Source organism: Thermobia domestica, chromosome 11 (genome assembly GCF_964235325.1).
Source record: "Thermobia domestica chromosome 11, izTheDome1.hap1.1, whole genome shotgun sequence".
Lineage (NCBI taxonomy): Eukaryota > Metazoa > Arthropoda > Insecta > Zygentoma > Lepismatidae > Thermobia > Thermobia domestica.
The window spans coordinates 208591559-208617723 of record NC_137464.1 but is presented as its reverse complement, the minus strand read 5'-3'; the positions used below and the strand labels follow the sequence as shown (position 1 = coordinate 208617723).

Below are 26165 nucleotides of genomic sequence, written 5' to 3'. Positions count from 1 at the left end.
ATTAAATTTAAATTCATCATAATATGGTCCATCGCAAACACTTTACCATTTTATACAGTAAAAGTCAGATCCATCGGTATTGTAACAGAGCGGTGCTTGAACGATTGACCATAGAAATACATATTCCTATTCGTAATCATTCCTATTAGTGAGCCCATTCCAGTAAAAAAAAAATAAAGCGTCTACGATTAGGGGCCCTAGAAATAATATTTATTCGTATGGCTTTGAGATTTGTCAATATTGTCCCTCAATTAATTTGTCATGTATGGAACGGACCTAGGGACGTAACTAATGACCATGCAGACCTTGCCGTGGAGGAGGGCCCACAAAGAGTAAGATAAAGATGAAGAGAGGCTTATTTTAGAATGCTGAGGGGGGCCAAATGTTAATGCTTGCCCTCCCAGAAAACTGTAAGTTACGGCGCTGGAGGCCATCTGCGGTACTTAGTCTTAATATTCTTTAATTTTATAGTTACAAAAAACAGGATACTATTAGTAAGTATCAAAATAATTTCAACTACTTTCCATGTCCACATCATATTGAATTTTTGTGCCACCGCACAGTGATCTAAGTTTGTTTTCTTTGATGCTGTGTTTGATAGAAATAGAACAAGTTCTATTTTAGAACAGTTGTATCTCTGTTGTAAGTAAGCCAAACGTTGCATAGTTTAGTTTATTTTAGTTTAGCGTCCCTTTCAGCAGCGAGGCTATATGAGACGTGGACCTACTGATTAACGTGGAATCCGAACCACATGAGCTCCCGCCGGGAATCGAACCCGGGTCTCCCACGCCAAAGGCGCGTACGCTACCAGCTTAGCCACGGAGGAGCTCAAACATTGCATAGAACTTGAGATCGCACACGTTCAAATTCCACTTTGTGGAAATATTTGATAGTTGATACAATCTATGATGGAATGTTTGATCGTCTATAATCAACTTGGGAAAAAGCTACACTTGGCGGCTAATGTTAGTGTTGCAGCGTTGCGCTACGACCAAAATATTTAAAAAAGAAAATAAGCAGTAGTAGTAAAGAACAGGAAAAACATACTTTCTAATACTCCCATATATACTTTAAATAACATATTTTTTTTTCTTCTTTAACTGTCCATTCCGTTAATCTATTTTAAAAAGCGAGAAACAATCCGTCACAATGTCTCTTATTTATATTGTGTTGCAGCAAGCATACAACGACCAGGTTCATTCGGCGCGGGGATTGGAGCGGGAATCTCCTTTCCCCTGCTGTGCTTCTCCAACACAGCACGGTTTCTAGTGAACGAGAAGGCTTCTTGCGCTAAATAAGATTTCTGGATTTTATTTCACTACCAATTAACAAATGGAATTTGATTTTATGTATTCATATTTTTAAATTACGGTACTATACTGAAGGAAACAAATATAATTAATACTAAAAAAGAAGAAAGAAAAAAGTGATTTTGGAATTACAAAATAAGAATAAAAATATGTACTAGAGGAGAAAACAAAGTAAACAGGCATTTACAAGTTAATTTTTAGCTTATATAGATAAGGAAGGCTTCTTGTACAGTAATTTGTGAAACAAATATTAATAAGTCAATATATAGAATCCCCTCTTTGTGGATAGTATTTTAGTATATACTTATTACTTTTATAAAATAAGTGTATTTTATACTCTTGATAACTCTCCACATAAAACTGTTTGATGGGAAACATCACATGGAATTAGTTATTAGATTTAATTGTAGCTATTCTGTGTGTGCTCTAATTCTGTAAATAACCTACAAGTTCTCAACGAATACTATACCATGACTTCTGCAAATAATATAATAATAATAAAAACATTGACGGAATATTGTTTACATTCTGAATCCTGAAAATACTAGCTATTGTGCACACCAGTTAAAATTAAGACAAGCCTCTGCTTACTTTTCCTTACTTGTGTTCTTTTGGAAGTCTCTACAAATTAATTAAATCATATTAATATGTATAAAATGCAAAAGTAGAACTCACTTCTTCAAAAAGAAATGAGGGAACATTCCATCCTTATTTCTGTATATCACGTCCCAGTGATTTGCGGTCTGGACTTGAAAAACGGCCTCATGGTGTTTCCAGGAGGTTTGAAAGCAGATACTTCAGGGCACGTCGTGCTTTCTCTAGAAGATTTAGGTTTACTAGTGGTGCATGGCGGCCTATTTCATGCTTTTCATGTGGTCTTCCTGGACATGTTTCGCTGGTGTGTCCATCCTCGTTTAGTAGTGAGGAAGGTTCAGTTCTTGAAGATGAATGGTGCAGCTACTGTTTCACCCGTGGACATGAAGAATCCAACTGCTACAGGTCTTCACCATGTGATTTATGTCTTCTACCTTGGACGTGCTCTTCATCAGCCATGTTCCTGCTTGAAGTGAAATTTGATGGTAAGTTTTATTGAAGGTTTATTTTAAACTAATTAAAGTTCACTGTTAGATGATATAATGCAATGTGATTGACATACAACAGGCGACACTGTCTCCAACAAGGGATGGATAACATAAATTGTTTCTGCACTGCTCGTTTCATGTAGTGCGAGACAGTGTCGCATGGTGAATTTTATCATGAGATGGGGTGTATTCATATGGTTTCATGATCGTAGTATACATATGTTAATATGGAAAATGATTGTTTTCTCATAATATCTTGTTTTAGTGAAGTGTGTGGATTAAGACCTCGAAATCCTCCCTTTGCACCCGTCTCTAAAACAATTAACCTACATTGTCGTGATTATTAAAATATTCCTTTCTAACCAGTTTTCTCTTAGCATTAGTTGTTTTATATCATTCTGATTTAAATATTTGTTATTTAATCTAGTGCCGTGTACAGTGGAGTATGCGTGAAGGGGTTGGGGTTTAGAGTCCCTTTGAGCAGCATATGGGAAAATGAATATTTACTGTATTACAGTAAATAGTAAATCGTTTTTGTTCTTGAATATATTAGAGTCAAGTGGTTGACCCCGTTGTTCGTTCTGCGTACAGCACTGGGCATGTACACTCATGTCCAAAATTGTTGTCGCATGTCTATAGATATGCTGTAGGAACAGTGGCGTATTTGCGATTTTGTTTCGGGAGGGGGGGCTTTGACTGAAAATGTGAAAATTCTGCAAGATATTTAATATACTTTACTATAGTGAGTATGATTTTTGGAGGTTAAGCCTGAAGCCCCCTTACATACGCCACTGTGAAATAATATAATTTGATAACGAATTCGCCCGGTATTTCTTATAATGTTCGTATGTGTACAATCAGCAAAGACGTGTATCTGCTACATTTCATGTCAAAAGAGCAGTAAATAAGAACAATGAAATGAAAAGGACATTTCTTGTCCATTTAACAACATTTTGTTTTACTCATTCTAATTTTCGTATTAATAATTCTTTTTCTATGAAATTTACCACAAATATATATTTCTCGATTATACACATAGTATCAGTATTGAAAGTACAATGCAAACTCGTTATCAAATTATATTCTTACAAGAAGACAGTAATGCTCACTTGAAGGCTTCAGTTGTTTGTTAGTATGTTTGCATGAAGGCAAACTGAGTCGGCTCCCACAGACATTATCTCTCTCTTAATGTTGTCGATTGTAACGTTGCATGCTCACACATACAACCGTGGTCCCGCGTTCAATTTGTCCACAGGTAAAAGTCAAACCTTGCCCAATAAACAGACACAATTCCTTCCTTTACCTGCATACAAATCAATCGCAAGCACACTAGTCGAGTTAGATTCCCCCGATTCTTGTTTTGGCAATTTCAGAGTAAAAACACTGAAAAATAATATGTCTTTTTTTCCCTGGTAGCAATCAAGCTTGTTTGAACTAGGAGATATATGTAAACTCGAAAAATTCAACTTGAACAATTTATTATGAACAAAATTTGTGTATAACAACAAGAAATTTCCAGACCCCGTTGAAAAACGATTAAATACTGAAATAACTTCAAAAACTTCCCAACAAATGACAATATGAACGGTTAACATTTAATTTTCCCAAAGTATACGAAAATATCAAATTCTTTTAACATTAATAGTTTCAAAAGATACAATTATACCCGTATATACATTTACTTTTTCCATTCACTGAAGTTTACCACCCTTCCGGCACTCAGTGACAATCCGGATCCACGTGAATAATTAATTTTGCTTTTCTTTCCCCAAAACTTACAATATTTCTTGTTTAGGTTAGGAATTAACAGTAATACGTCTACTCGGGTTTTACGCGTTTGTTTCTCAGGAAAATTCCTACTCAAATATTCTCCCAGTAATAGTTCTAAAGTTGGCATAAATGTGCTATTTGGGATCCGAACCCAGCATGCGCGATCCGAACCAATATATAATATAATGGGATCCAAACCCAAGGATTGGGTTTCCCATGCACTGCTCTGAAAAATAACGCAAGGACGAGTAAATTTCGAATCTCCTTCTACAGCCAAAAAGAGGTTAAATAATTCGTCCTCACTTTATTCCCCAGGACAGTACTAAGTACAAACCCAATACTCAATTTTTGTAGAAAAATAGCACTCTACTTACCAAAAAACACAAGAAATTCTTATACATACACTAATATTCAAAATATTCTGAAAACACACTAATTGAAGCAATATTATTCATGTAGATTTAAGCCAACTATCGCATAATTTCCAAATCATGATGTTCGAAAGGGAATTTCATTGTTATAACATACCAAAAATGAATTTAACTAATTTCCCAAACTTTAAACCTAACCCTTACCCTTTCCAATCTTCAAGTGACCGAATTGCTGGGCAAACCCACTCAGCAGCTACAGCCACTAGTGCTGCCATCTTTTGAGATTCGAGGGAACTCCTCGTGACAAGCACTCAGAAGTGAAGTGGAAGGGCATCTATTGAGTAGAAGCCCCATTACTTAACTCCTACCTTTACATCCAAATATACAATTAGAATTCCATCAGAAATCTCTCTTTTTTTTTTCGACGGAAACGCTAATATACGTTACATATAGATCCGTCTGCCCAAAAATTAATTACATCCATCAAAAGTATATGCGTTTAAGGAGAAGAATCTTGATCTTAATAATAATTACAAATTTCCATGCATTGCATGCTTATATACAAAAATTTTACAACTTACAGTCTCTATCCATCTATACCTTGAGGACGTGCTTTATTACAATGGAGTGATAGATCCGCGTACAAATGTGTATCCAAATTCGGGTATATACTGGAAGATCGTCTTCCCTCATTCATTCTGACATAACCACAAAAGACAGTAGGACCAAAACCACGGACAGCTCCTGCAGGATACAAAAATTAAGCGACACAAACAATTCACACAAACATGTCACATACATATATATACATAAACACAAGATAAAATAATCTTCCTTACAAAATTTTTTTTTCCTTGCACCTAAACCTTTTAGTCTCCAACCTGGTTCACGGGTTGCGCATTTCTCGGCAGAATATACCGTTTACAATGCTGAACATGTCTTTTTATTTTGACCTGGGGGTTGTCCACCTTTTCCAACCATAAGGTATTCATAGTTGGTTGACCAACTACAAAATAAGGACCCTCCCAAAGTTCAGCAAGTTTAGGGTTGAAATGTTTTTCTAATGATGCCTTCATGAATCTTTTGGTCAAGACTTGATCACCAACTTTAAAGTTAACTGGCAAATGCCTCTTAGAGTAGGTCTTTTCACATCTTTTCCAGGCGTTCTCCAAATTTCTTTTTATGATTTCATATTTCGTATTCTTATCGACTTCTTCGTCTAATATGATTCCTTTGATTCTTATCAATGTATGCCTTCAGAATTCCCTTCAAACTACGTATCGTTCTCTCACAAATGTTCGGAGATGGATTATACGGCGAGGTTGAAAGAAAACTTCTGTCCGTTGCCATAGAAACCGTCGTTTCTAGGGCAACAGATCCTGTCACGGTTAGCCAAAATTGAAAGAAGACGTAAAAATTTAACGAAGATAAAAGAGCTAATGTAGAGTTGGAGAGGAGTCGCTGAAATTAATTTTCTTTAACGAGGACGATTACGAAAGATCACTTACTGATTGAAATCCAGATTATTTTCCAATAGAGTAACTTCCAATAAACCTTTTGTTATTGTTAATTATTCCATATCGGACTCCCGAAGAAAACTTATCGAAACAACTTATTGACCGTGCCAATAGCGACTACTCTCAATCATGACTCCGTTTTCTTTCATTTAGAAATAGGAAAAAAGGAGAAGAAAGTAGAAGGGTAAAAGAAGGAGGTAGGTAAAGAAGAAAGAAAAGAAATAAGGTATTTTAATGAGAAACAGATTACTGGATAATTCCGGAAATATAGTAAAAGGTCGGGAAAGTCGTTGAAAGATGAATCATTCTAAATGTTATTAACAACTAATCAATTTTGGAATGCTTCGGAATAGACACATGTTCCCTCATACCACCCAGACCTAGCTCCAGGCACCACGATCATGGGGTTGCCCAGACCTAGACCTGGAAATGAGAAAAGTGAAATTTAATTCTTTGTAAAGTTATTCCAACCGGTGATTGATAACTATCCAGCATCTGAACTCTGTCCTCTAGGATCGACCACACATATGAATTAGCCAAGGAAAAAAAAAATCAAACTTATAAACTCAATATAAATTTATGTATCGTATCAATAAGAATTTCAACTTCCTGGAAGAAAGATGTCGTATTTAGGCTTATTCTTGCTATTTTTGCTTCACTCCTCGAGCCGATTTAAACCGTTAGTGACGGTCCTTCATGACCTAGGTTATTTACCTTAACACATATATTAAAACATGACACATATATTACAGATGTTAATATGACAAATGATATCACTAAAATTACTTATATTAAATCTATCATGCATTCACTCGCTCACTCACTCAGGACAGTGTATATATGTTTAAAGGAAACCAACTAACTACAAGAGTACAAATAGTTTATTACATTCATAGTGAAAAAAAAGGACAAAACAAATAATTATGAAGAAAATATTAAAAGCACAAGTTCTTGGTTATATATTAATAGAGTACATAGTGTTATATTTTAGTAATTTTTTATATATTCAATCATATTGACAAATGGAAAAAAAAAATAATTACATGTATCATATCTTAGGCATGCTAAAGCAAATTATGATTTGCGACATACGCAAATACGACACTTATTTCACTTTTAAAAAAATTGGACAAAGAGGAAAGAAAAAAAAACCTTTTGGTGTATTAGAACTTATATGAGTCTCTACCTCACGTCGAGATATTAAAATATTAGTAATTTCTAGCGTCCAAATCACAACTCACGCACTAGTCGTAGTGTCCAAAACGTTTCGCTCCATTTAACTTAGTTTGTGGTCATTTATATATATCTCTATATGTATATATATATATATCTATTGGTTTACAAAACCATTCGTCGTCTATATTTGGTTTGTAACTGGTAACAGTTTATATCTGCAATCGCACACTGCTACGTCTATACCCATCTAGGGATTTCGAGAAAATAACTTTCACTAGAGGAGGTTTCTCCTCTTAGACTGTCTATTTCCAAATTTATTAATCGAATAATTTCAAGTTATTTATCCAACACTGGGACACTTCACGAGACCTTTCATTAGGATCACTTTCGTATATGTTTATACATGGTTCGGATTTAAAAAAAAATGATCTTCCACAGGTGTACGGAGTATGATGGTTCAAATTGAGGATAAAAAAAAACTGGTCAAGTCATAGGATACACATGTAGGTGAGAAGGATTCAAGGTGCACTTTCCACAATGGTTTTAGGTTAATTGTTCAGGGATAATATTTGTTATGATGTGGGTTACGTTTAGACCTGCCGATATTTTTTCAATGCATGCCATTATATAAGTACAGAGGTTATCACTTACATTGATTCAGAGGAAAAGGAAAATTACTTAAGTGCACGGCGGTATTCTTAACAAAATCTACGTTCTTAAATTCGTCGGAAGACTTCTGGTAAACTATAGCAACCAATACACGTATAGGGGGACAGACACGAGCGCTCTTACATATATTCATAATACATTTAATATCATACTTTTACTTTAACATCATATTCACATACTAATTACACATACATTTCGAAGTATTTATTTCTCTATATATATATATATATTTATAATAAATGCGCACACATTTAAATTAATCATCCCCAACAATAAAATTTTACAAGGTTGCAACATTGTCCAAGAAAACAAATGACTTCCAACATTACATTTGGAAACAAATTAAATTTTATCTGATACCGCGCGTCTATAAATTTTTAACTTTTATATAATCAATTCGTGTTTAAATCATGAAGGAAAAAAAAACTTTGTGAGGCAGGCACGTAACACAGAGCATTTCTAGATATAACTAGGTAAATCAAAATACAATTTCTGGGCCCAGGTTAACTACAAGGTAATTGAAAACCAAAACAGAAAGGAAAGTGACCAACGGATTAAAAAAAAACTTAAGAGGAACGACGGTGAAAGAACGTAATCGAAGTGTCGTCAAATACTAAGTCTTTGTTCATTTCAGCGATAGGTCAAAATGTGACGGAGGACCCAATTATTATCTACTCCATTCATGAATCGTGTCTTGCAACGTCTCAGCTGGTAATTTCAGATCAGAGTTGTACGTTAAATAAATCGTAAGTAACAAGTTCGAAATCTGGGGGGGGGGAAGGTTGAAAAAAAATTTAAAAAACTTGAAGAAATGAAGACAGAGAGAGAGATAGAGAAGAAGGAAGACTAAGAATAGGGGCGCCAAAGACTTAAGTGAGAAATAACTAACGCTACAAAGTTAGAAGTCGAATTTCGCTCTCAACAAAATCCATAGCCAAAATATTCTTAATATGCCAAAAGGGTGGTCTACTCAAATACGTAGACTCAAGGAGCGCCCTGCTGCCAAGGATGCAAGTTCTGTGTCCATCAGATCCCAATCCCACAAGAGTTTGGTTGTAAGATTGAAATCCGATCCCCGTATCCGGCCCAAACCAGCAGGGTCCCGAAAATCCTCCGGAAGGTTAGAGACGGCGTTAATTTAGAATTTCAAAAGAAAAAAAATCATCCGACCTCTTGGAAACTAGAAGATTCCAGAATAGTAATGAAATTAGAGTAATAGCTAAGATATCCCTAATTAGAGTTTGCCAAAATAAAAAAAAAATTAAATAAACTGGATTTTGAATCGGTGATTTCAATAACCAAACATCACCGATGGCTACCCTGCGCAGACATGCCACCGTCTGGGACGTCGTTAATTTCCCTCATCTAATTAAACTAAGAAAAGACATGAAAATACTTAAGGGGACTAGGGGTCGACGTCCGGGTACGCTAAAATAAATTTCAATAACTAATTGTTTTGATTCTGTACCCAGTCAGAGCTGTCGCCTCCATGAACATTGTAAGCTAGCCCGAGTAGGTAACGTGGGAAAAAAAAATCTCACGGAGCAGGATATTCTATTTAAAAAAAAAAACCGACCAGAAGATATGATTCACTACAGCCCTGTTGTCTAACTACTATTGTCTTTTCATAATTTATTATTCAATATGTCTAGTCAGCGATTATATGATGCTACCCATTCTATCAGATGGTATTACTATGGTTGATTACTATTATGACACATAAACTACAAAGTATTACCGTAGTCCGACTATATATCGCCCTCCGGTCCGCGTGATATTATGGTGCAGGGGTCAGAACCTGAGATGTTTGTAGTTACACGTATCTATTCAATATCTATATATCAACACGCGGCGAAGTATTCACTGGGCTACTATATATTTAACTATATGGGTGTCCTATATTCTATATTCATTTACTACAATATTCATATACTTATTAATATTCATATTCACATTAATATTCATTTGCCACGACGCTATATTCTACAAACACCCTGTTTCCTCTATCTACGCCCAGCCTATTTACACATTTCATCATAATACTTTAAAATCTATAATCACTACAAACATTTTCCCATTCCGATCACCGCACGACAACCTCACTCGAACCCAAGACTCTTTTACCACACACACAATACTATGTAATACTTGGTAGCTTTATTAAGAACGAAAGAAAAAAAATCCTATGTATGTTCACTGAAAATAGAATTATCTGCGATAATGTCTAATGTTTATAAAATTCTGCATCAACAATGAAATTCTACAGCCACGAAGAAAAATGGACATTTAATATATTTTCAAAGCGAAGAACTAGCATCATATCGCCCGACTTCTGTTAAAAATTTACGTATTGTTTATTTATTTAAATATTTAGATTTCTAGACTATGCAGAATGTTGAAACTTTCAGAATATATTAATTTTAGGTCACTTGACCTAACTGTACATTCATATGGGCTGTGAATTATACCTTCTAGGTTTTATTTCGGAAAGAAAGGTCAATTTCATGAAAACTAAATCACTAAGCACCTCGACGGAAGAATGGCGGTTAGTACTGACTTCTGACACTAGGGCTAGCGACGATATAATGAACCCTTGAACAACTGAATGTGACCTTGTACACGGAATTATTATACTATATTACGTTCACTTAATGACGGAGTAATAAAAATTTATCGCATAGTAAATACTACACTGTCCAACACACTCTTTCATCACTTAATTATCACTATCACTGATACTACATTACAAATATACACATACTACTCGAACTACAAGACACATCATGCCACATTCATACTACATACTACATTAATACATGTTATACTAATAAATATACACAGAAATCATTCCGATTTTACCATGTTAAATCGGCTCTATGAAAGGTAACGAAAGGAAAGAAATGAACAGGGCCAACTGGCCCTTATATTTACTAAATCATATTCTTAAGTGTTTAATCAACGCCCCCGAGGGGACGTATCGAAGTATTAGCTAGCAATAGGACCCCTGCCCTGAAGGGGCAGGAACCCGGAACAAACTGAATGTTCAACTCATCCCGCTGGAAGCCGTACTCCCAATTTGGGAGTCAGATAGGAGCCCTTACTGAAATTTACACGTGCATTGTGATTACTGGACTGACTACCACAAAATTAAATACCGCCATGTATGTAATTAAAAAAAAATCACTCACTAACTACATAAACAAATCTATAATGGACAGGTCTTGTAACCCTCAATTAGTAGGAAAATTGGGAGGTAGAAATATGATGGGAAACACTGATCTTCTGAACCGGTTTTGGGAAAAGAAAGACGGAAATCACACTACTGTTGAATCCTGTCCATAGCGATCCGCAGATGAAAACATGGCGTCACTGTTGCACTTACTATTTCAGCTTTTTTTAGTCCAGTTTTGACTATGAAATTTAATAGTTTTTTGGCTCCTAGAGACTTCCAACGATTTTAGGTTAAAAAACTCCCAAATATTACCTTGTTTGCAGTTTTCTCACTCCGTTGCGACCTTTTAAGCTCGACGATCGAAATCTGGCTGTTGTCAGCAAGATTTTCCGGCTTGGAATGGAATAATTGCGCCCTAATATCATAGCGTGGGTTTATCAGCCAATCAAAACTAAGCATTTTGGCGGTGGGGCTTTGAAACGAATAAAATTTGGTAGAATCTGGATTAAACTAGTTTTTTAGAAGGACCTAGGTATCTAAAAGAGAGGTGAAGGGTGGTCCTGAAAATTCTGTCGAATTTTAGATTGGTTATTTGATCTGGAAAGTTTCGTCCAATAGTGGATCTATATTTTCGGATAGCACTGACACCGTAAGAATTGTAATAATCCATTTACATATACATATGCAAGACTTATAACTAATTTAAAATATAAATAAAGATATTGATTCCCAAAACTATCATTCCCAATGAACTTTTTTACAGTTTTTTCATGTTAATTTGAAATAGAATAACAAATAAAATTACGAATTATATGAACAGCCAGAAATTTTTTGTTAAACTTCAGGTACAGTCGGTGCAAAAAATTTCGGGCACCCTCCTATTAAAAACATAATTTCATTAGACTGTAATGGCACATTACAGTTCCCCGGCGTCGTTAAAAAAAATTTTGTTTGAATAACAAAATTTTGTTGAATAGAATTAACATGTATTAATACTAATAAACTAACTACTCACTCATACACTCATACACTCAAATGAGACAGTGTAACATTCACTTTGGGTATTGAGATAGAAGTTCCCGTTTTTTGTCCTCGGTACAGTTGAAAAGCTTAAGATTTTGGAAATTGCGAGTTCACCTTTTAGGTAGCAGGAAAACACGAGGCAACCAGTTCGCAATGTTCCCATCAAACGTGGGAAAACGTTCAATATCCCGGAGGGACACTTTAGAGCTCATACTAACATAAGTAGGGGAATTGTTGGTGGGAGTTAACGTATTATCCTGCACAATCGGAGTCGTCACCGGATTTACCACCGACGACGTCGTAGCGGTGTTATAACTACCCATGTAAGGGAAAGGCATTTTGTTGGTCGTATTGAACATGTTGGGCTCCATCACCGGACCAATCGCACCCATGAACAACGACTCAGAATGGCACCCATCTCCTTTTCCCGGCAACACGCTATGTGATTGTATACCTCCATGTAAGGAGGGAGCACTCACGCTAGTGACCGTAGTCGTCACAACACTCGACTGATTCGGCACACTATTAGAATTGAACCACGACTTTGGTTCTGACCGATGCATGGGGTAGTGCGTCGCAATATCCCGTGCATCAACCGACATTAAATTTTCTTTTCCTGCGCCACGGGTAGTTGTAGCGGGTAATATTCCTGAGGAATCGCTACCGGGGAAAGGATAGGTTACCTCTGATTTTTCGCGACTAGATTTTGTCATTTCTTTTCGAATATTTACTATGTCGTTCTGAATTTTCGAAATTTTCTGGTCAGTTACTTCCAGTTCGGTTTTCAATGATAAGTCTGACAAGGTTGACTTTAAACTATCAATTTCGGCCTGCTGTGTTTCTAGTTTATTGTCGATTTTATGTAATTTTGTGTCCATTTCTTCAATTTCAGAATTTACATGATCTAATTTACTTTCAGTCTCCTGCTGAAGTTGCTTTATGGACTGTTGAGCCTCGCATCTGACCAAATCGATGTCAGTAGACGTTTGCTCTCTCAATTTGTTTATTGAGGAAGCAAAGTCCAAACATATGTTGTCTATTTTGTGAGTTAATACTTCGAATCGAGATTCGGTTTCTCGGTTCGAGGCATCTATTTTTTCATTCATTTCCCGGCTATTCTTATTCATTTCGCGTCTCATCTCTCGGCTATTATTATCTATTTTTTCATTTATTTCGCGGCTATTTTCATTCATTTCGCGTCTCATCTCTCGGCTATTATTATCTATATTTTCATTTATTTCGCGTCTCATTTCCTGTAGCATTTGTTGCAATGAAAGGAGGAGAGCGTCATTATTAGATGACCCAGTCTTCCTTTTCTTTTCTTTGGGTTTATCACCAACTGGATCCCCATCTCTTTCATCATCATCGAGGTCAGATATCTCCACTGGAGATATTTGGCCTCGGTTCTTCGGGGTACTATACCCTCGCTCACCATCCGAATCGGGATGTTCATTTTCCTTTTCAGAGGATAAACTCATAGGTTCACGCGACTGGTGGAGCTTCCCCTCACATTCTTTACAATATTTGACTATCTCACCAGCCCGGACCTTTTCTGCATTTTCAGCAGTATCCTCTAAATTAATACAACTGAAATGAATCCATTTCAGCCCACATTCGTGACACCTCACTAGCCTACGAGAGACGCGAGCTCTTTTCTCACTACTTTCTAATGTACATTGCGTACATGAGACTTCCGCGTTCTCGTGTGATACTACTTCCCTATTGGTTGCCATAGTTTCCATATACAAAGACACAATATAAACACATGCAATTATATCCTTATAAACTAACAATACTTATTATTCAGGTACTATTCATAAATTAAGGACTCCTATCTAATTCCCTCCTTGGGTCAACTTCCAGCATTTTCAATTTTTAGAATTTGACAAATTCCTTCATTTCCCCCTTTCTACAGAGAGAGACAAAGATAGCAGAACAGCCAATGACTATAATTATTTAATCTCACTGTGACTTTTTAATTATTCATCTTTGTGGCCAAGTCAATATGTGCTCGATCCTAAACAGTGTTTAATAAATAATTTCAGATCCGTTACCAGGGAAAACAATTGTTTCCATGGTAACTGTCCTATGTCAACGGTCGCCAATATTGAAAGAAAACTTCTGTCCGTTGCCATAGAAACCGTCGTTTCTAGGGCAACAGATCCTGTCACGGTTAGCCAAAATTGAAAGAAGACGTAAAAATTTAACGAAGATAAAAGAGCTAATGTAGAGTTGGAGAGGAGTCGCTGAAATTAATTTTCTTTAACGAGGACGATTACGAAAGATCACTTACTGATTGAAATCCAGATTATTTTCCAATAGAGTAACTTCCAATAAACCTTTTGTTATTGTTAATTATTCCATATCGGACTCCCGAAGAAAACTTATCGAAACAACTTATTGACAGTGCCAATAGCGACTACTCTCAATCATGACTCCGTTTTCTTTCATTTAGAAATAGGAAAAAAAGGAGAAGAAAGTAGAAGGGTAAAAGAAGGAGGTAGGTAAAGAAGAAAGAAAAGAAATAAGGTATTTTAATGAGAAACAGATTACTGGATAATTCCGGAAATATAGTAAAAGGTCGGGAAAGTCGTTGAAAGATGAATCATTCTAAATGTTATTAACAACTAATCAATTTTGGAATGCTTCGGAATAGACACATGTTCCCTCATACCACCCAGACCTAGCTCCAGGCACCACGATCATGGGGTTGCCCAGACCTAGACCTGGAAATGAGAAAAGTGAAATTTAATTCTTTGTAAAGTTATTCCAACCGGTGATTGATAACTATCCAGCATCTGAACTCTGTCCTCTAGGATCGACCACACATATGAATTAGCCAAGGAAAAAAAAAATCAAACTTATAAACTCAATATAAATTTATGTATCGTATCAATAAGAATTTCAACTTCCTGGAAGAAAGATGTCGTATTTAGGCTTATTCTTGCTATTTTTGCTTCACTCCTCGAGCCGATTTAAACCGTTAGTGACGGTCCTTCATGACCTAGGTTATTTACCTTAACACATATATTAAAACATGACACATATATTACAGATGTTAATATGACAAATGATATCACTAAAATTACTTATATTAAATCTATCATGCATTCACTCGCTCACTCACTCAGGACAGTGTATATATGTTTAAAGGAAACCAACTAACTACAAGAGTACAAATAGTTTATTACATTCATAGTGAAAAAAAGGACAAAACAAATAATTATGAAGAAAATATTAAAAGCACAAGTTCTTGGTTATATATTAATAGAGTACATAGTGTTATATTTTAGTAATTTTTTATATATTCAATCATATTGACAAATGGAAAAAAAAATAATTACATGTATCATATCTTAGGCATGCTAAAGCAAATTATGATTTGCGACATACGCAAATACGACACTTATTTCACTTAAAAAAAAATTGGACAAAGAGGAAAGAAAAAAAAACCTTTTGGTGTATTAGAACTTATATGAGTCTCTACCTCACGTTGAGATATTAAAATATTAATAATTTCTAGCGTCCAAATCACAACTCACGCACTAGTCGTAGTGTCCAAAACGTTTCGCTCCATTTAACTTAGTTTGTGGTCATTTATATATATCTCTATATGTATATATATATATCTATTGGTTTACAAAACCATTCGTCGTCTATATTTGGTTTGTAACTGGTAACAGTTTATATCTGCAATCGCACACTGCTACGTCTATACCCATCTAGGGATTTCGAGAAAATAACTTTCACTAGAGGAGGTTTCTCCTCTTAGACGGTCTATTTCCAAATTTATTAATCGAATAATTTCAAGTTATTTATCCAACACTGGGACACTTCACGAGACCTTTCATTAGGATCACTTTCGTATATGTTTATACATGGTTCGGATTAAAAAAAAATGATCTTCCACAGGTGTACGGAGTATGATGGTTCAAATTGAGGATAAAAAAAAAACTGGTCAAGTCATAGGATACACATGTAGGTGAGAAGGATTCAAGGTGCACTTTCCACAATGGTTTTAGGTTAATTGTTCAGGGATAATATTTGTTATGATGTGGGTTACGTTTAGACCTGCCGATATTTTTTCAATGCATGCCATTATATAAGTACAGAGGTTATCACTTACATTGATTCAGAGGAAAAGGAAAATTACTTAAGTGCACGGCGGTATTCTTAACAAAATCTACGTTCTTAAATTCGTCGGAAGACTTCTGGTAAACTATAGCAACCAATACACGTCTAGGGGGACAGACACGAGCGCTCTTACATATATTCATAATACATTTAATGTCATACTTTTACTTTAACATCATATTCACATACTAATTACACATACATTTCGAAGTATTTATTTCTCTCTCTATATATATATATTTATAATAAATGCGCACACATTTAAATTAATCATCCCCAACAATAAAATTTTACAAGGTTGCAACATTGTCCAAGAAAACAAATGACTTCCAACATTACATTTGGAAACAAATTAAATTTTATCTGATACCGCGCGTCTATAAATTTTTAACTTTTATATAATCAATTCGTGTTTAAATCATGAAGGAAAAAAAAACTTTGTGAGGCAGGCACATAACACAGAGCATTTCTAGATATAACTAGGTAAATCAAAATACAATTTCTGGGCCCAGGTTAACTACAAGGTAATTGAAAACCAAAACAGAAAGGAAAGTGACCAACGGATTAAAAAAAACTTAAGAGGAACGACGGTGAAAGAACGTAATCGAAGTGTCGTCAAATACTAAGTCTTTGTTCATTTCAGCGATAGGTCAAAATGTGACGGAGGACCCAATTATTATCTACTCCATTCATGAATCGTGTCTTGCAACGTCTCAGCTGGTAATTTCAGATCAGAGTTGTACGTTAAATAAATCGTAAGTAACAAGTTCGAAATCTGGGGGGGGGAAGGTTGAAAAAAATTAAAAAAACTTGAAGAAATGAAGACAGAGAGAGAGATAGAGAAGAAGGAAGACTAAGAATAGGGGCGCCAAAGACTTAAGTGAGAAATAACTAACGCTACAAAGTTAGAAGCCGAATTTCGCTCTCAACAAAATCCATAGCCAAAATATTCTTAATATGCCAAAAGGGTGGTCTACTCAAATACGTAGACTCAAGGAGCGCCCTGCTGCCAAGGATGCAAGTTCTGTGTCCATCAGATCCCAATCCCACAAGAGTTTGGTTGTAAGATTGAAATCCGATCCCCGTATCCGGCCCAAACCAGCAGGGTCCCGAAAATCCTCCGGAAGGTTAGAGACGGCGTTAATTTAGAATTTCAAAAGAAAAAAAATCATCCGACCTCTTGGAAACTAGAAGATTCCAGAATAGTAATGAAATTAGAGTAATAGCTAAGATATCCCTAATTAGAGTTTGCCAAAATAAAAAAAAATTAAATAAACTGGATTTTGAATCGGTGATTTCAATAACCAAACATCACCGATGGCTACCCTGCGCAGACATGCCACCGTCTGGGACGTCGTTAATTTCCCTCATCTAATTAAACTAAGAAAAGACATGAAAATACTTAAGGGGACTAGGGGTCGACGTCCGGGTACGCTAAAATAAATTTCAATAACTAATTGTTTTGATTCTGTACCCAGTCAGAGCTGTCGCCTCCATGAACATTGTAAGCTAGCCCGAGTAGGTAACGTGGGAAAAAAAAATCTCACGGAGCAGGATATTCTATTTAAAAAAAAAACCGACCAGAAGATATGATTCACTACAGCCCTGTTGTCTAACTACTATTGTCTTTTCATAATTTATTATTCAATATGTCTAGTCAGCGATTATATGATGCTACCCATTCTATCAGATGGTATTACTATGGTTGATTACTATTATGACACATAAACTACAAAGTATTACCGTAGTCCGACTATATATCGCCCTCCGGTCCGCGTGATATTATGGTGCAGGGGTCAGAACCTGAGATGTTTGTAGTTACACGTATCTATTCAATATCTATATATCAACACGCGGCGAAGTATTCACTGGGCTACTATATATTTAACTATATGGGTGTCCTATATTCTATATTCATTTACTACAATATTCATATACTTATTAATATTCATATTCACATTAATATTCATTTGCCACGACGCTATATTCTACAAACACCCTGTTTCCTCTATCTACGCCCAGCCTATTTACACATTTCATCATAATACTTTAAAATCTATAATCACTACAAACATTTTCCCATTCCGATCACCGCACGACAACCTCACTCGAACCCAAGACTCTTTTACCACACACACAATACTATGTAATACTTGGTAGCTTTATTAAGAACGAAAGAAAAAAAAATCCTATGTATGTTCACTGAAAATAGAATTATCTGCGATAATGTCTAATGTTTATAAAATTCTGCATCAACAATGAAATTCTACAGCCACGAAGAAAAATGGACATTTAATATATTTTCAAAGCGAAGAACTAGCATCATATCGCCCGACTTCTGTTAAAAATTTACGTATTGTTTATTTATTTAAATATTTAGATTTCTAGACTATGCAGAATGTTGAAACTTTCAGAATATATTAATTTTAGGTCACTTGACCTAACTGTACATTCATATGGGCTGTGAATTATACCTTCTAGGTTTTATTTCGGAAAGAAAGGTCAATTTCATGAAAACTAAATCACTAAGCACCTCGACGGAAGAATGGCGGTTAGTACTGACTTCTGACACTAGGGCTAGCGACGATATAATGAACCCTTGAACAACTGAATGTGACCTTGTACACGGAATTATTATACTATATTACGTTCACTTAATGACGGAGTAATAAAAATTTATCGCATAGTAAATACTACACTGTCCAACACACTCTTTCATCACTTAATTATCACTATCACTGATACTACATTACAAATATACACATACTACTCGAACTACAAGACACATCATGCCACATTCATACTACATACTACATTAATACATGTTATACTAATAAATATACACAGAAATCATTCCGATTTTACCATGTTAAATCGGCTCTATGAAAGGTAACGAAAGGAAAGAAATGAACAGGGCCAACTGGCCCTTATATTTACTAAATCATATTCTTAAGTGTTTAATCAACGCCCCCGAGGGGACGTATCGAAGTATTAGCTAGCAATAGGACCCCTGCCCTGAAGGGGCAGGAACCCGGAACAAACTGAATGTTCAACTCATCCCGCTGGAAGCCGTACTCCCAATTTGGGAGTCAGATAGGAGCCCTTACTGAAATTTACACGTGCATTGTGATTACTGGACTGACTACCACAAAATTGAATACCGCCATGTATGTAATTAAAAAAAAATCACTCACTAACTACATAAACAAATCTATAATGGACAGGTCTTGTAACCCTCAATTAGTAGGAAAATTGGGAGGTAGAAATATGATGGGAAACACTGATCTTCTGAACCGGTTTTGGGAAAAGAAAGACGGAAATCACACTACTGTTGAATCCTGTCCATAGCGATCCGCAGATGAAAACATGGCGTCACTGTTGCACTTACTATTTCAGCTTTTTTTAGTCCAGTTTTGACTATGAAATTTAATAGTTTTTTGGCTCCTAGAGACTTCCAACGATTTTAGGTTAAAAAAACTCCCAAATATTACCTTGTTTGCAGTTTTCTCACTCCGTTGCGACCTTTTAAGCTCGACGATCGAAATCTGGCTGTTGTCAGCAAGATTTTCCGGCTTGGAATGGAATAATTGCGCCCTAATATCATAGCGTGGGTTTATCAGCCAATCAAAACTAAGCATTTTGGCGGTGGGGCTTTGAAACGAATAAAATTTGGTAGAATCTGGATTAAACTAGTTTTTTAGAAGGACCTAGGTATCTAAAAGAGAGGTGAAGGGTGGTCCTGAAAATTCTGTCGAATTTTAGATTGGTTATTTGATCTGGAAAGTTTCGTCCAATAGTGGATCTATATTTTCGGATAGCACTGACACCGTAAGAATTGTAATAATCCATTTACATATACATATGCAAGACTTATAACTAATTTAAAATATAAATAAAGATATTGATTCCCAAAACTATCATTCCCAATGAACTTTTTTACAGTTTTTTCATGTTAATTTGAAATAGAATAACAAATAAAATTACGAATTATATGAACAGCCAGAAATTTTTTGTTAAACTTCAGGTACAGTCGGTGCAAAAAATTTCGGGCACCCTCCTATTAAAAACATAATTTCATTAGACTGTAATGGCACATTACAAGGTTTTTATGTCCTGTATCCCTAGGCTGTACAGGAAATGAGTAAAGTACTGTGATACGAAATATGTCGCGCAATCATGAACCACCTTAGAGACAAATCCAGTTCTTAAAAATATATCCATTAATTTCTTACAAATAGCTTGACTTGAGAGTTTCCTTAAAGGTTCTAAGAATACAAACTTACTACAGGCGTCCACTACTACTAATACATATTCATATCCCTGACTACTAGGCCATTTCCCGGCGATATCGATAAAAAACGTGTTGTTTGGAGCTTTTACATGTCTCGTATAATAATTTCCCTGAGGCAAGGTGTTCCTATCACGAATCCTTTGACATTTTGAACAAGATCTTACAAACTCATTAATATCCTTAAACATATTCGGCCATGTCATACGTCTAGCAATGGCGGCAGTTGTCTTTCTTACCCCTCTATGAGCACCACTTATTAATTGAGAATGGAAATAGTCTAGTATAGTTGGTACTAAACTTTGTGGAACTACTACTCTATAACCATCCCCAATCTGGCTCTTCGTTTTCTTTAACAAGATACCATCTCTTAAAATATATGTGTCTACACTTTCTTTCCTTTTTAATTTACCTATGATTTCTTGAAGATCTTTATCTGACTGTTGATGTTCTTTTAAAGGTTCATTTAACAACGGCAATTTCCAAAAATTTACAAAACTCAAGTTGACATTTTTACCATTGTCTTTTATAACCTCAGCTGTATTAGGTTCATTAGTATAAAATTCCACATGATTTCCTATTCGCGACAGGAAATCTGCAACAATGTTAGAGCTCGTCCTAATATGGAGAATTTTAAATTTAAACTGGGAAATTTTCTCCATCAGAGTACCGTACTTCCTTTGCCGTTTATGATTATGAAGTAACCAAGATAAAGCCTTCGAATCTGTGTAAACTACAAAGAAATTATGCAAATAATATTCAAAACGTTCTAACGCCAAAGATAAAGCCTTCGCCTCTAACTCGTACACATTTTTGCTCCAATCTGATGGTGGTATGGCCTTTGAAAACATATGTACTGGCATTAATTCGCCATCTTTATTATACTGAGATAATATCGCACTGTAGTTTTTCAAGGAAGAATCACAATGAATAACAAAACTTGAATTCATATCCGGGACCTTAAGGATTACCTCGTCACAAAACGCATCTTTAAGTTTTTGAAAAGCATCATCGTGTTCTTTAGTCCATTTAAATGGAACTTTAGCGGAACGCATCTCCTGTAAAGGTGCAATGAGTTCAGCAAAGTTATGTACAAATTTTGAAAAGAATTGGAAAAATGCACATACCCTATTCAAGCCTTTCCTATTCTTAGGTTTCGGTAGATTTTTAATAGTTTCAAGTCGGTCCTCATCTATAGTCATCGTTCCACGTTCAAATTGAAACCCTAGATATTTTATTCGGGTTTGAAACAAAAGAGTTTTGGAAGGTGATACAGTTAACCCAGCTTCCCTGAACCTACTTAGAACTTCCTCAACCAGTTTTTTGTGTGATTCTAAATCAGGCGTAAATATTAACACATCGTCATAAAATATTTCTAAGTTATCCCCAATTAAGCCGTCTAATATTTTTGACATCAAATAACTCAAAACATGAGGTGAAGTTGATAACCCCATTGGCAGACGTCGAAATTGATACATCTTATTTTTAGTTACAAAGGCGGTTACCTGTTTACTATCCTCAGTGAGCAAGCACTGGTAGAAGCTTTTCTTGAGGTCAATCTTTGAAAAGATATGGTTATTTGATATGCTAGAGATAACATTTTCAAGATTAGGTGACGGAAAGTTCCGTGTAATTATCTTTTTGTTCACAGAGCCGTAAGCCACGACTAATCTCTTACTATGGTCCCTATTCTGGACCAAAAAGCATGGACTGGAAAATGGAGAAGCATTAATCTCTTCTACCACCCCCTCTTTTACTAAATCTTGAATAAAATTATCTAATTCTTTTTGCTTATAGTTTGGTACACTATACGGTTGTAACTTAACTGGAGTTTTATCAATTAATTCAATTTGATAATAGAAATCCTTCACACATCCTAAACGATTTGAAATAACATCTGAAAAAGAAGTTACTAAATTATTTACATAATTTTGTAATTCAGGATCTTGAACTAAAAGTTCCGAAGAAACTTTATAATTACCTTCTGAAGGTGCTGCATTCTGCCCAGAATCAGTAACCTGAAGCACCTCATGGTCCACATAGGTTTCCAATTCGGCAGCCAACTGTTCTCCAAGCGCCTGCTGTTCTGATCTGCAAGTCTGATTTTGTAAGGTTCTAGGGAATCGAGCAGCCTCCTCAGCCCCCTTCGAGCATGCGGGAGTGGGATGAACCACGCTATCCCTAGAAGATAAAAAGTTTGTCCCAGGAGTAGACTGTTGCAGGTTAGATGGGGGATTTATAGGAATTATTAACTTCCTAGCTTGGATTTTGTAAAGTCTGTTGGACACATCTATCACTGCTTGATATTTTCGATGGAAACTATTTCCCAATAAGAGATCAAACTCTGTAGATGGAACTATATAAAAGTTTTCAGAAAACTGTTGAAAACCCATCCGAAAATATAAGCGAACTCGTGATTTAACTGTCACTTGTTGATCACCAAGACCTACAACTTGCAAACTAACATCTACTTCCCTGATTTTACACTGTTTTTGCAGATTTCTAAAGAATACTTCACTCACAAAGCAGGACTCGCTCCCTGTATCGAGGATTGTTTTTACTAATTTCCCTTTTATATATGCAGGCACAACCAGAAGATCTCTATTATGATTATTAGGTTGTGAAGAATTTATAGTTTGGAAACCAGATTCATTCACCAATGACTTATGTTCAAAATTTCTACCAAAAGCACTGTTCCTTTTTCGAAAATGTTTGTTTGAACCCGAAGAACTAGTCACAATATTCCTCCTAATGGCACCTGTATTACCTTGATATTGTTCATTACCTGATGACGTATTAGCATTCTTACCAGAAATTATTACATTTTGATTTTGTTCAGGATTTCCGTCTAAACTTCTACCTTCTATCAAATTTACCGGTTTACTATTTACACTAGGTTGACTAATTACATTACAAATAGCCGTTTTATTTATTATTCCCTTATGGGGATTTTTATTTACACTACCCATTACTGGTCCGACAGCATTTCTCAGTTTGTAATAGTCGCTACTGTACCTATACATATTATCAAAATGTAAAGCTGCGTCCTCAAGCTGTTCAAAAGTCATCGGTACTCCCCTACAGTTGAAAAACTTATGAACCATTGGACTAACCATATTACAAATTAAGTTACAAATCACTGGTTCTTCGAAATTCATATCTAAAACATGTATTAATGCTAATTTTTCTTCCACAAATTCATACAAGGTTTGATTTTCCCTCATAACTCGGTAAAACTCTAAACGCATAAACTGTGTTCTAGCCAAAGGTGAGATGAATTTAATGACAAGTTGTCTACAAATGTCACTCCAAACTGAACCTGTACCAATCATTGACTGCAAAAGGTAATTAAATTCAACTTTAGTCCGCGCTAAACTAGCTATTAAAGTAACATCACACGGTAAATATTTACTACGCACTATTTTGTCTAGTTTCAAAATGAATTGGAATGATAATTCTGTATTTGTACCGTCTACCAAAGGTAATTGATTAGTCTCAGCCAACAACAATTTATACACCCCTTCGGTTGCTAATTTATTAAAATCAAAATTCAAATGCTCAGAATGCATATTATGTCTGTGTACATTTCGTCTATCTAAGCCTGGCACAGAGGAAGAACGTATCCGTGGCCTCCCACGATTTGGTTCAACAAAGTTACTCTCAAAATTTGACTCAGCATTATGAAAGCAAGGATTTTCAAAAGCTACATAACCTACAAATCCTTCTTCACTACTCGAACTACTACGATCAAAATTATCAATATTTTCATAATTCTGCCTATTATCCATCTTTCCTGTAGCCAGAGTTCAAAATTATCCGTAAATTCTTCTCCTTTTACAAACAATAAGCAAATGCGCAACAACTCGTGCCAACTTGTGCTAGGTGCACCCTCAAAAATTTCTCCACACACATTTGTTTTCTTTTCATATATCTCCTGAATATTACTCTGCGCTTAATTTTTTTTAACATTAAATTCTAATCTAAACAAGTATATAGCCAAAACAAGTACCACTTGAAGATTGGAAAGTTGTAACGTTGCATGCTAACACATACAACCGTGGTCCCGCGTTCAATTTGTCCACAGGTAAAAGTCAAACCTTGCCCAATAAACAGACACAATTCCTTCCTTTACCTGCATACAAATCAATCGCAAGCACACTAGTCAAGTTAGATTCCCCCGATTCTTGTTTTGGCAATAGCAGAGTAAAAACACTGAAAAATAATATGTCTTTTTTTTTTCCTGGTAGCAATCAAGCTTGTTTGAACTAGGAGATATATGTAAACTCGAAAAATTCAACTTGAACAATTTATTATGAACAAAATATATGTATAACAACAACAAGAAATTTCCAAACCCCGTTGAAAAACGATTAAATACTGAAATAACTTCAAAAACTTCCCAACAAATGACAATATGAACGGTTAACATTTAATTTTCCCAAAGTACACGAAAATATCAAATTCTTTTAACATTAATTCATCAAAAAGAAACGTTAATAGTTTCAAAAGATACAATTATACCCGTATATACATTTACTTTTTCCATTCACTGAAGTTTACCACCCTTCCGGCACTCAGTGACAATCCGGATCCACGTGAATAATTAATTTTGCTTTTCTTTCCCCAAAACTTACAATATTTCTTGTTTAGGTTAGGAATTAACAGTAATACGTCTACTCGGGTTTTACGCGTTTGTTTCTCAGGAAAATTCCTACTCAAATATTCTCCCAGTAATAGTTCTAAAGTTGGCATAAATGTGCTATTTGGGATCCGAACCCAGCATGCGCGATCCGAACCAATATATAATATAATGGGATCCAAACCCAAGGATTGGGTTTCCCATGCACTGCTCTGAAAAATAACGCAAGGACGAATAAATTTCGAATCTCCTTCTACAGCCAAAAAGAGGTTAAATAATTCGTCCTCACTTTATTCCCCAGGACAGTACTAAGTACAAACCCAATACTCAATTTTTGTAGAAAAATAGCACTCTACTTACCAAAAAACACAAGAAATTCTTATACATACACTAATATTCAAAATATTCTGAAAACACACTAATTGAAGCAATATTATTCATGTAGATTTAAGCCAACTATCGCATAATTTCCAAATCATGATGTTCGAAAGGGAATTTCATTGTTATAACATACCAAAAATGAATTTAACTAATTTCCCAAACTTTAAACCTAACCCTTACACTTTCCAATCTTCAAGTGACCGAATTGCTGGGCAAACCAACTCAGCAGCTACAGCCACTAGTGCTGCCATCTTTTGAGATTCGAGGGAACTCCTCGTGACAAGCACTCATAAGTGAAGTGGAAGGGCATCTATTGAATAGAAGCCGTATTACTTAACTCCTACCTTTACATCCAAATATACAATTAGAATTCCATCAGAAATCTCTCTCTTTTTTTTTTTTTTCGACGGAAACGCTAATATACGTTACACGATATAGGCCTTGTGGGTTTTCTCGTGGCTCTCCCGCGTTATTCATTTCACCGATTTGTGCATCTTTATCACCATCTTTCTCAGCCAAGGTGCATGATCCTGGGACTTAAAGTTTTGACACTTTAATTACTTTGTTCATACAGCGTTCTGTGAATAAAAGTGACAACGTTAAGATGAAGTATATTTCTATTATTATTGGTCT

General features: G+C 35.5%; 1 protein-coding gene across 5 annotated transcripts; it reads right to left on the bottom strand.

Moving 5' to 3' along the window:
- Positions 1 to 573: 573 nt before the first annotated feature.
- LOC145664687 (uncharacterized) lies at positions 574 to 25735 on the bottom strand. Of its 5 annotated transcripts, none has more exons than XM_081731547.1 (3): positions 22494 to 25735; positions 5115 to 5277; positions 574 to 2370 (listed from the first exon to the last, which is right to left on the bottom strand). In XM_081731547.1, the coding sequence occupies exons 1-2, from the start codon at positions 24298 to 24300 to the stop codon at positions 5120 to 5122; spliced, it is 1965 nt and encodes a 654-aa protein (XP_081587673.1). In that variant the 5' UTR covers positions 24301 to 25735; the 3' UTR covers positions 574 to 2370; positions 5115 to 5119. The 5 variants fall into 5 exon arrangements, with proteins under 5 accessions (XP_081587673.1, XP_081587670.1, XP_081587672.1 ...); XM_081731544.1 differs by having other exon boundaries at positions 5134 to 5277; XM_081731546.1 differs by having other exon boundaries at positions 574 to 2367; positions 5134 to 5277.
- Between the last annotated feature and the right edge of the window lie 430 nt (positions 25736 to 26165).